Here is a 12,264-nt window from a genome sequence, read left to right as displayed (position 1 = left end):
TCTGGCTTACTCCCTCACCTCCTTCCTGGTTTTATCCAATGAGGACTTCCTGGCATTTCAGATTGCATTCCCACTATCCCTTTCTATCCCTTCAATGGGTTGTGTTTTAGATTTTGCCCTTATCACTGTTTAGAACAAACCTCAGCAGTCAAGGATTTTTGTTGTTCTGTGCACTGTTGTATTCCCACCTCCTGGAATTACACCTGGTGCACACACACATCATACATTCAGTAGATACTCACTGAGTGCATGAATGCTCTACACACCCTGAGCCTATTGGGTGGAAGAGATGGAACAGAGGAACACCCAACACAAGGCAGCCAACTTAAGACAGTCTTCTCCGTTGACAAGGCTGGGAATAGATACAGAGCATAGCATCTTAGATGGCTCCAAACCCTCACCCAAGGCTTGGAGGTCAAGAAGAAAGCAGAAAAGGAAATGAATTTGCTTGGGCAAGACAAAGAATCTGAGCTGAAGGAAGAGATAGTAATACCTATAGGTAGGGGTGAGTGTTGAGACAAAACAGTGATTGTTGGGTGTTGGTGGATCATGCCTGTAATCTTTGCTACTGAGGAGGTTGAGATCTGAGGATCAAGGTTCAAAGTCAGCTCAGGCAGGCAACCAACTCTTATCTCTGATTAACCAGCAAAAATTAAACAAAAACAAAAAACCAGAACTAGAGGCTTGACTGGTAGAGCCCTAGCTAGGAGTTTAAAACTCCCAGCTAGAGTGTGAAGCCCTGAATTCAGCCACTAGTGCCAGCACACAGAAAAAGAGAAGGAAAGAAAAGAAAAATATCAAACAAATAATGACTTTAGAGAACATCGAGTCAGAATGCACCATAGTTGGAAAATGTTACTGAGCAGAGAAAGGTGGAGTAAATGGATTGCTAGAGGAGATTTTCCAACAGCTCTGGTTTTCATATCTTTTCTGAACTCCCATGCCAGCCAACAGGTCTCCTTCCACCCCCTCACATATACTGAAAGAAAGAAGTTGAAGAGTTTGAAGAGATGTTTTTTTTTTTGTTTTGTTTTTTTTTTTGTCGGTCGTGGGGCTTGAACTCTGGGCCTGAGCGCTGTCCCTCAGCTCTTCAGCTCAAGGCGAGCGCTCTACCACTTGAGCTACAGCGCCACTTCCTGTTTTCTGGTGGTTTATTGGAGATAGGAGTCTCACGGTCTCTCCTGCCCGGGCTGGCTTTGAACCGTGATCCTCAGATCTCAGCCTCCTGAGTAGCTAGGATTACAGGCGTGAGCCACCAGCGCCCGGCGAGATGTTTATCAATAGCCAATGACAGCCTCAGCTAGCTGATTCTCCCCCATTTTACTACTCACTGATAAGCAGAGCATCTTCCTGGATGAAGGGAAATAGCATCATTGTTTTTGCCACCCTTCCAGGATAACAGGCTCTGTGACCCTCAGAGCTTTGCTGGTAGAAATGGTAATCTATGGATTTGGCTTTAGTGTCTTGGGAAGGGAAGATGGTTATGTGTTGGCCAGGTCCTAGTGACTGGAAGGAGAGATGGGCATTCTCCCTTTCAGCATAAAAGACAGTAGCTTCTTCTGAGACTCTGATGTTTGCTTTAGAAAGACCAGCCTTTGAAAGAACACCAGCTGCTTGGTTTCTAGAGACTGAGAGCCAGTGTCCCCTGAGGACTCTGGGCTGCAGAACATGCTGGCGGCCCTTTTCTAATGGAGGAATAGTAGGGGTTGCATCTCAGGATGTGCTCCCTAGTGATGCCAGCATCAGGACACAGAAGTTGAGACCATCATCCCTCACTGGCTGTGTTGTACAGTTAGGCTCTAAAGGTCCTGGTCATGGACAGCTGGGGGCAGGAAGAGCCAGAGGCTCAGCCTACAGTGGCTCCTCTCCACACAGCTGTTGCACACAGCCTGCTCTCACAACTGGCTTAGATACCCCACAAGCTCCTCTCAGCAGCTGTTGGGTGGTGAGTAGTTGTGTTTACTTGATGCCCCCCTTCTGTGTGCAGCAGCTCTCAGGAGAGGTCAGCAGATCTCTTGGAGGAGATGGTTCCCAGGCCCTCATGTCTTTGGCAGCATGTGCACAGAACATAAAAGAGGAACAGGCCTTGGGCCTCTCTTGGAATGAAGTAGGATTTGATTGTAAGGAGGGATATGGGCCTCTTTGATTTCATGCTTAGAGCCAATAACTTCCTCCCTTGGTAGTGGTGGGGCTCAGGAAGTGAGCCCTCCATCCCTGGACTTGGGGTCCCTTGTTTTCATGCAGCAGAGGAGGGAAGGTGGCAAATGAAAAGCTCTTTTGGAGGACTGGGAAGGCCGAGGAGGAGAAGGAAGGAGAGTTAGTAGGAGGAGAAAAAGGAGGATGAGGATAAGGAATGGTAAAGATAGGTCAGAGGGTCAGAGCTCAGAACAGAGGACAGAATTCTGGTTCCCTCCTTTCCAAAAATATCTCTTTCCTGCTCATTCAGGAGGACTTTGAGGCTCCCACATTCATACTGTATGTAGGAAAAGATAAAGCTTGAGGCACCGTGCTTAGACTTCCAGGCACCTAGGCCTGTGCTGCACACATGGAGTATGAGAAAGATGTAGAGTTCCCCATGTCATGCTCTTTTACAGCTGGTTGATAGAGGAGAGACAGTACGTGGTCCACCCCTGGGGAGCTATAAAACCTGTATGAAAGCCATAAAAGATAAAAGAGGAGGGCAGCGCTATTAGGCCATCAGAAAGGCTTCCTGGAGGATGTAGGCTGGGGTGGATCTGCCTAGAAGGCATTCTGCAGGCTGGGCATGTACAGCTAGTTGATGAGCAGGTGCAAGACAACTTCACAGGCCACAGCCTTGACACAGGAAAGCATGTCTGCTTCCCTGACCTATTGCAAAGCTGCTCTCTCTTTCCCTCTTACTGTTTCCCCTGCAGACACCCCTGTCCTGGCAAGAGCCGGAATGTGAGCGGATCAGCTCCTCCACCCACAAGCGCTCAGCATCCTGGGGCAGCACAGACCACCGAAAAGAGGTAACTTACCCTCTTGCCTCTCTTTTCTGTCCCCTGGCACCATGCAGTATCTCTGTATCTCTGCCCCAGAGGGCAACCATATTTCTCACCTCCTTTGCCTCCACCCAGCCTTGTCTTGAGCAGCACTGACTCCTAGCCTCCTAATAACCTTGGTTTAGGAGCCCAAAGCCTCCTGCTAGTGAAGGGCTGAGCCTATAGCTCTGATGCCTTCCTGTGTCATTCTCACTTTAAGGTTGGATTTGGATAAGGGGTTCAAAAACTAAAGCAAGATAGGAAATAATTTCCTGTGACTCAAGAGTCCCCAATCTCATTTACTACTTTTTTTTTTTTTTTTCCCCCGGTCCTGGGGTTTGAACTCAGGGCCTGGGCACTGTCCCTAAGCTTCTTTTACTCAAGGCTAGTGCTTTGCCACTTGAGCTACAGCACCACTTCTGACTTTTTTTGTAGTTTATTGAAGATAAGTCTCAGATATGACTGCCTGGGCTGGCTTTGAACTGCATTCTCAGCCTCCTGAGTAGCTACGATTATAGGTGTGAACCCCTGGCACCCTGCCCCAGCATTATTTACTTATTTATTTATTATGGCCAGTTCTGGGTCTTGAACTCCGGGCCTGAGCACTGTCCCGGAGTCTCTTTGGCTCAAGGCTAGCACTCTACCACTTGAGTCTCAGCACCACTTCCGGCTTTTTCTGTGTATATGGTATTGAGGAATCGAACCCAGGGCTTAATGCATGCTAGGCAAGCACTCTACCACTCAGCCTTCTAACATTATTTTATTTATTTATTTTTTTGTCCGCCGTGGGGCTTGAACTCTGGGCCTGGGCACTGTCCCTCAGCTCTTCAGCTCAAGGCGAGCGCTCTACCACTTGAGCTACCGTGCCACTTCCGGTTTTCTGGTGGTTTATTGGAGATCGGAGTCTCATGGTCTCTCCTGCCCGGGCTGGCTTTGAACCGCGATCCTCAGATCTCAGCCTCCTGAGTAGCTAGGATTACAGGCGTGAGCCACACCAGCGCCCAGCTAACATTATTTTTAATAGAAGACAAAAGTTAGTTTGTGTTCCTTAATGCTTTGTCTTTGGTCCTCCGGCTGCCTCAGAATGGGTCAAGATATTGAGGTTGAGTAGAAAAAAAAGAAAAAAATAGGACAAAATTCCAGGGTTCTCAAACTATCACTTGTTCACAAGGTACCTCTTAGACGGGGTCTGCTTGCTAGTACTTATCCTCAATGTCTATAGAAAAGGAAGTTTCTGAGAACAGTGAGAAAACATGAAGTGAATGCATTGCAAGTTTAAGGATAACATGAAATTTATAAATATTTAACATTTTCAGAATCAGGATAAACAAGCAAGTTATTCATACTAAAGATACAAAGTCAAGGTATAGTTGAGCCACAGTGGCAATTCTAAAAGTACTTTCTCCTTGGCTGTTATCCCAAAGTTTGCAGCTATGGGCAGCGGATCTGATTTCTGAATTCCATTTTTGCTCCCATTTATGTAATTCTGCATCCCTGAGTATTTGCCAGTGGATGACAGGAAAGTCCAGAATTACAAATGGGACAGTGATAATATTTGAAAATGTTAATGATATTTTCTAATTGTTACAGGGTCAAGACAAAATGTGGTATTCCTCTAGAGAGCTTGTCCTTTCATGGTATGGTCTATTGTAAAATGGGAGAATATATTTCCATCTTTCCTCGTCTCAGGCCTTTGGGATAATCAAGAATGTCCTTTAAGGAATGAACTACTTTTGACATTCACAACCACTAACTTCTTTTGCTCTTAGCAGAATAGCATTCCACTTCTTTGTAATCTGTGACAGACAAAATGGTTCCAGCATTGTGTATTTTTACTTAGATGGAGACAGATCCATTTCGGGAATATGTGGTACTTCAAGAAAAATCAAAGAGTCTAGTTATCCAGCTTGTCTGAGGACCTGATCTTCACAAGTTTCAATACTACTGGTCTCTTCCAAAATGGAAGATTAACTTCCCACTCTTTGTATGTGTCTCCGCTGGCCGTTGGGGGCGGGAGGGACATACTTGAGAGCAAGGACCCTGTGCTTTTCTTCTCCTCTTCATTTCCTCTCCCCTCTGTCTCTGTCTCTCCACTGCCAGATCACCAAATTGAAGCAACAATTGCAGAGGACGAAGCTGAGCCGCAGTGGGAGGGAGAAGGAACGGGGTTCTCCCATCCAAGGGGACCATGCTGTGCGGGCATCAGTGAGAGTATGTGTTGCCATCCACTGGCTCCCTTCTGCTGTCCTCCAGTGCAGGCCTCCTGCTGAGCAGAATTCTCTCTGCTCTTGCAATACTGAGCCCTACCATTGTATGCTTTGGTGGCCAAATGGGTGGCCACAATGAGGTTTTAGTCCAAAAATGGACTTGCCTGGTCTTCTTGCTATTCTGAATACCTCTTCCCTACCCCCATCCCTGTGCAAGTGAGGCAATGACTGTAAAAGCACATTCTAGACCTCTGACAGCTCTAGTTTCTAGAGAAAACTCCACTGGAATGGGCCTATTGCAATCTGTAGCTGTCACTAAATCATGAGTGGGCATGACCATCATCCCCTGGTCAGAACTGAGAACTGGATGGGATGTGTTAGATTTCATGCAATTCTTGCATTTGCCTCTCCTCAGATGGCCTCTCCTAGCTTCTCCTCAGGATCCCCTGTCTTGCGACTTAGCCCCTGTCTGCACAAGAGCCTAGAAGGACTCAACCAAGAGCTGGAGGAGGTGTTTGTGAAGGAGCAGGGTGAAGAGGAGCTTCTGAGAGTGAGTGTGGCCATGCCCAGAGTACACCGATGGGCTCATGCCATCTCTACCTGGTGACACATATCTCTCCTTCATGCACAGTTGCCATGGGAGCCTTCTCCCTGCCCCCTCCAGGGTGGAATTACATGCTACTTTTTCTGCAGTCTCAGGCACATTTTCATACTGACACAGTACAATTCAGGAATGCCAGTTGAGCAGTATTTTTTGTGTGTATGCTGATACTAGGGCTTGAACTCAGAGCCTAAGTGCTGTTCCTTAGCTTTTATACTCAAGGTTAGTGCTCTACCACTTGAGCCACAGCTCCACTTCTGGCTTTTTTTCTGGTTAGTGGGAGATTAGAGTATCATGGACTTTCCTGCCCAGGCTGACTTCAAACCTTAATCTTCAGATCTCAGCCTCTTGAGTAGCTAGGATTTCAGGCATGAGCTGCCAGTGTCTAGCTCATGTGTGTGTGTGTGTGTGTTTGTGTGTGTGTGTGTGATCAGAGCTTGAACTCAGCCTTATGCTTGCTAGAGCAGGTGCTCTACTCCTAAGACATGTGCCCAGCCTTTTTTACTTTAGTGACTTTTCAGATAGAGTCTCACACTTTTCAGATAGGACCAGCCTTAGACTATTCTCCCACTTCTGCTTCTTGCGGAGTTAGGGGTACAAGTATGCTTGCTCAGCTTGTGAGCATCTCACTAGCTTTTTGTCCTAGCTGACCTCAAACCACACTCCTTTATCTACCTATCAAGTAGCTAGGGATACAGTCATGAACCACTGCATCTGGATCCAGTATTAATACAATTCTAATGGGCATATGCTTCCATGTATGATTTACCCCTGGTTGAGTTTTAAATTGGATACATGCAGAATTTCATATATACTCAAACACATGCATGAGCTAGGGAGTCCGAGTGTGGAGTGTTTAAAAAAGGAGAGTGGCAGGTATTTAATCCATGGCAACTATCTGCTGCTTGTCCTGCAGTGGCTCACAGAATGTACTGTGTCCTGGCGCCTTGCCCCTACTATGTCCCGCTGCATTTATCACTCAGCATTTTATTCCAGAGTGCAGCACACAAGAGTCCTTGACATTGTGAGGCTCATAGCCTGGTGAGGTGACACATTGGTCACACCCCACACATGAACAAATGATTATTCCTACTATGAAGGAAAAGAATAAAGTGCCGTGGGAGGAACAGGTGTGTGTCTCCTAGAGTGAACAAGGTCAGAAAGAGAAATGTCTTAGGGAAACGGTGTACTGTTGTCATTGTGTAATATGAATACAGGCTGACAGGAAGGGCACAGGGAGTACTTTGGGGTTAACTGCAGTGCCGCAGGCCTGAGAAGGCCTAGACTGATTGTCTCCCCTCCTTCCCCATCAGATTCTTGAAGTCCCTGATGGGCACCGGGCACCGGCTCCTCTGCAGAGGGACAGCTGCGATCATCCTCTCCTCCTCCTGGAGCCAGGCAACCTTGCCAGTTCTCCCTCCACAGCCCTGGCATCCCCCCAGCCTTCTGGGCAGGCTAGTCTTGAGGAGCTGGCATCCTTCCCCAGTGACAAAGGTAAGCCGAGGAGCTGAAGTAGCAGGGGGCTGGCTTCAAGCTACAGGAGGTGCTTCACTCTCTTTTCCTTCCAAGCAGTCTCAGGTCCAGCATTATGACTTCTGAGCCATCTAGACTATCTATGAGTCATCTACACTCTGTCCTCTGCCAAAAATAATAATGGTGCTTTTCAGCACATTCTGATTTGTGGTTTATAAAGTCTCTGCACCTATACTTTTACTTAATCTTCAGTAGAATCCAGAAAAGCAGTCCTCCCATCCTGGTCTTATGACTAACATGGAAAGCTAGGACATCTCTGTTCAGGTGTCCCCTCTACTCATTTCCTACCAAGGGGCTTCAAGGCAGTTATAAATGATATAAAGTAGGAGAAGGTATCTCTTGCCCAGCATCCCTCAGATGGACCCAGGCTGACACTTGAACTGACTCCAAATCTACTTCCTCCTGCACCCCAGCTCTTCACAGACAGGTTAATACAGGGATCCCTGTTGTCCACACCGTCTGATGTGAGGTTCCCAGCAAGTCCACATGGTAGGTTGGTAAAGAGCATGATCTAACACCACACATAAGTAAATAGAGCATAGTGTAAGGAGGAATAAATGCGATATAAATACACATAAAGATAAAGTCAATATTTGAAACCTAGGAAAGTTCATTCATGGTATGGAAAGGGAGAGAAATTTTATCCTCTGAGTGGGGTTGAGTCAAGGTTGCTTCTTGGAGTTGGTACAGGAGGAGCATTCTCCACAAGGAGGGCTAGGCTTTCCAGACTGTGGCCAGAAGGCAGCTGGGGTATTCTGGCAGGCAGGACACTGCAGTTTCAGAAGGAAGGATGGTAGGAAGGGTTCCTATAAGTCTTGAGGTCTGGAGATCCAGTCCCCATCGTCTCCTGGAATGTAGAATTGGTATAAGGCCTTTTCCCATCAATGTATTTTTGTTTGGTTTTGGTGTTGTTTAGTTTTTTTTTTTTTTTTTCCTGGAGGGAGAGGGCTTTGAAAGGAACCTGGGGCTTCATACATGTTTAGCAAATATTCTTACCACTAAGCTATAAAATCCTAGCCTTTGGCTTTTTTCCCTCCCCTTTTATGTCAGTCATGGGACTTGAACTCAGGGCCTAGGCGCTGTTCCTGAGCTTTTCTGCTTAAGGCTAGCACTCTATCACTTTGTGTCCAGTTTTCTGGTGATCAATTGGAAATAGGAGTCTCACTTACTTTCCTGCCTGGGCTGGCTTCAAACTACAATCCTCAGATCTCAGCTATTTGAGTAACTAGAATTATAGACGTGAACCATCAGCACATAAGCCCCTTGGACTGTTTCTGTTTATTTGCCTTTTTTTTTTTTTTTTTGCTAGTTCTGGGGCTTGAACTCACAGTCTGGACACTGTCCCAGAGCCTGTTTGTCCTCAAGGCTAGTGCTCTACCACTTGAGCCACAGTGCCACTTCCAGCTTTTTCTAAGCAGTTTCCTGGAGATAAGCGTCTCATGGACTTTTCTGCCCAGGCTGACTTTGAACTGTAATCCTCAGATCTCAGCCTCTTGAGTAGCTAGGATTACAGGTGTGAGCCACTGGCCCTTGTCTAGTAAGTAGGATTTTTAAAGGTAGAATATAAAAGAAACCAACCAGATTAGCAGAGCCACTTTGCCCCAGGCCTGAACTGAGAAAAAAAGAGGCCTTTCCTTCCTTTTCATTGGACTCAGCCTTGCTCTGTCTACAGCTTCCTCTCTGGGTCACCCAGCCTTCCTTGAAGATGGCAGCCCGTCTCCAGTCCTTGCCTTTGCTGCCTCCCCTCGGCCCAATCACAGCTATGTCTTCAAGCGGGAGCCCCCAGAAGGCTGTGAGAGAGTGCGTGTGTTTGAAGAAGCCACGTGAGTACATCAAGTGGAGGCGTGGGAGGGATGGAGGGCCAGCCCCATATCATCCCACCTGACAGGCCCTTCTCCAGTCGTGATGTCTCTCCTGTCTTAGAGGTGTTGTCAACATCAGATTATGAGTATGACTGTTTTTTCCATGATCAAACTTGTTGACATTACCTCCTCCGAGCACTTAAATCTTTGCTTATCATTATCTCCATAGAAACCTGTTCTCTGCCCACATGGCAGCCACAAGTGCAGCAGGAGCTGGAAAAGAAAGATATCTGAAACCTAACCTTTGTTTCTGCTATTTTTTACCCTTATCCCTGGGGGAAGGTATGAGGATTTGCTAGACCATAATAAGGAAGTGAGAGAGAGATAGAGACAGAGAGACAGACACAGAGGGGTAGGGGAGGGAGGGAGAAGAGTATAAAGTGTTGTGAACTCCTAGACAGAAATTTCTAGTCCTTACAAGTAGGGACTAAGGAATATTCCCAAACCTGATTGGGTAGTTCAGAAGCCATTCTGCTTGATCTCTTTCCAGTTTCCCTCCCCTTAACAAAAGGCTGAGAGGGACCTTTCCAGGCCCACACTGTCTCCCTCAGCAGACCCAAGAACTCTTTTATTGTCTCCTGCAGCTCCGTATTGGACTGGGCAGATTCACACTGGAAGTTGTGGTTTTGATGGCAGTCAGGAAGTTTAGTCATGGTGTGGGATTGTTTGGGGTATTAAGAGCACCATGTATATCTTAAATGAGGGAGCGGACAAACCATGAGGTAGGAGTTCTGGAGAAAACCACTGCCTGCAGGACTTTACTAGTACTATCCTTGCTGCCTGGTATGCTTCAAGCCCCTGGATCTCTGGAGTGCTATGCAGGGAAGAGACCAGCTCTTGTAGCTCAAGCAGACTGGACTCTGTGCTTTCCCTCAGTCCACGTTGTAAATGCTGGCTAAAATTTGGTTGTTGCTTGTCCTGACTCTTTCTCAGACTCTTGATGCCAGAAGTGGTTTTAAAGTAGTCCACATGTGGGCTGAGAAGGTATCTCAGTGGTAGAGTGCTTGCCTTGCATGCATGAGACCCTGGCTTTGATTCCTCAGCACCACATGAGCAGAAAAAGCCGGAAGTGGCACTGTGGTTCAAGTGGTAGAGCGCTAGCCGTGAGCTGAAGAGCAGAGGGACAGCACACAGGCCCAGAGTTCACACCCCATGACCACACACAAATACACACACACACACACACACACACACACACACACACACGTGCACGCGCACACACACACACACACACACACACATGTAGGACCACAAAGTCCATCGATTATTTGTTAACATAATCTGGGTTTGAAACTCTGCAGTTCCCAGGGTCTCTGCATTTTACCTGTTGGCAAGTTTCTTGCATGTAGCAATTCTTTTGCCACATTTTCCTCCTCATTGCTGCTGCCCTTTCTTAAGACCACCTGGATTTCCCAGATAAGCGGTCAAGTTACTCAGGGTCCTGCTAGTTGCATTTGTGTTCTCTGAGTATTGCTCTGTGTTCTCTTGGTCTGTCACACACCAAGAACATTCCTTCTCCTGTCCATTTCCCACCCCCCAACAAAGTAGGATTTTTTTTTCTTCTTTCGGTTGTGGGTGCTGTGCTGTCCCTGAGCTCTTTTGCTTAAGGCTAGTGCTCTACCACTTTGAGCCACAGTACCACTTCCAGTTTTCTGGTGGTTAAATGGAGATAAGAGTTTTACAGACTTTTGTGCCTTGGGCTGGCTTTGAACCTTGATCCTCAGATTTCAGCCTCTTGATAGTTAGGATTACAGGCATGAGCCACCAGCGCCAGCCAGAATGGATTCTTTTAAACCCTTGTCTGTGAGGATGCCTTGCCGAGTACCTGTGCCCTCTGGCCTTTGCTCACACACACCCCCTCCCCCCCAGCCTGCCACTGTTTGCCACCATTTCTCATGCTGTACCTGACACCTCGCTCTTTCCTGGGCCTTTAAACTATGAGGTTGCTAGGATTAAAACGAAAGTCAATGTGTCAATCTGTATTCTGAGTGTATTTTTTCGGTGCCTAGACTTCAATAATACCATTAGTGACCAAGGTTTACCATCTCCGCCCATTTGTCTTCTCACCAGAAGCCTCACAGCCAGCAACTCCTCAGGTTTCTTTCCCTCTAGTCATACATGCTCTTCTAGTTTATCATCAGGATTCCTCACTGAGGAATTTGTTAGCTGAACTGCTTTTCATCCTTCCATTTTCCCCTAACACTCAGAAGAGCAGAGACCATTTCTCTCACAGTAAAGGTTATACAGATATGGCCAAGATTATAGGATAAGTTAGAACCTAGGTCTTCTGAGACGGTCTAACTGCCATCCTGATGGTTGTTGCTGTCTTTCCTTACAGCAAAATATTTCACAATCACATCTTTCAAATGTGTTCAAGAATTAGATTCGTTAAGCTAGTAGGTTTCAGTGGGAGACTTTTTTTTGTTCCCAGCAGATAATAGCAATGTCAAGAGCCACCCTCCACCTTTTGTGTGTGTGTGTGTGTGTGTGTGTGTGTGTGTGTGTGTGGTACTGGGGATGGAAACACATGGTAGGTAAGCAAGCTCCACCACTGAGCTACACCTTTAGCCCAAGAGACATAGTTGTCACAGCCTGGGGCATTCTGGTACTACTCACAGCTAGTGAGTAGAGATCTGAAATGCTGTTAAATAATCCTAAAGTACTTTCCTATCTACCCCTGCAGCTGGGAATTATCCAGCTCTAATGTGAATAGGACAAAAGCTGAGAGCCACACCTTCAACTACAGATTTAAGAAAGCCATTTGTGCTTGGAGCTCTGATTTTTGGCAAATAGTCTGCTCCTGACACATTTCCCTGATGACATCTTTCAAATGAAAGAATCCCTTCGTTCCCTCTTCTAGAATCACATTGTTGGGTAGCTACCTCTCCTGTTTCTAGCTATCTTGTATTTCTTCTTGTTTAGCCATACTAAGAGTCGATAGGCTATAGATTATAGCTCAGTGGAGCGTACTTGCCTAACATGAGCGAAATACCTGAAAAGTACTATGTGCAGTACTATCCCCAGTGCAGCACAAAAATGGTAAGAACTGAGGGACCTAA

General features: G+C 46.6%; 1 protein-coding gene across 3 annotated transcripts in view; it reads left to right on the top strand.

Moving 5' to 3' along the window:
- Fam117a (family with sequence similarity 117 member A) overlaps positions 1 to 12,264 on the top strand; it is a 53,126-nt gene that overhangs the window by 39,495 nt on the left and 1,367 nt on the right. For all 3 annotated transcript variants that reach the window (XM_070028320.1, XM_070028322.1, XM_070028321.1), the window contains 5 exons: positions 2,895 to 2,990; positions 5,103 to 5,213; positions 5,625 to 5,759; positions 7,124 to 7,304; positions 9,016 to 9,166. In XM_070028320.1, the coding sequence (XP_069884421.1) occupies positions 2,895 to 2,990; positions 5,103 to 5,213; positions 5,625 to 5,759; positions 7,124 to 7,304; positions 9,016 to 9,166 (674 nt within the window). The remainder of the gene's footprint in view (positions 1 to 2,894; positions 2,991 to 5,102; positions 5,214 to 5,624; positions 5,760 to 7,123; positions 7,305 to 9,015; positions 9,167 to 12,264) is intronic.

The sequence above is a fragment of the Dipodomys merriami genome, unplaced genomic scaffold (genome assembly GCF_024711535.1).
Source record: "Dipodomys merriami isolate MVZ:Mamm:240054 unplaced genomic scaffold, mDipMer1.0.p SCAF_19, whole genome shotgun sequence".
Taxonomy (NCBI): Eukaryota; Metazoa; Chordata; class Mammalia; order Rodentia; family Heteromyidae; genus Dipodomys; species Dipodomys merriami.
This window is presented reverse-complemented; position numbering and strand designations above follow the sequence as displayed.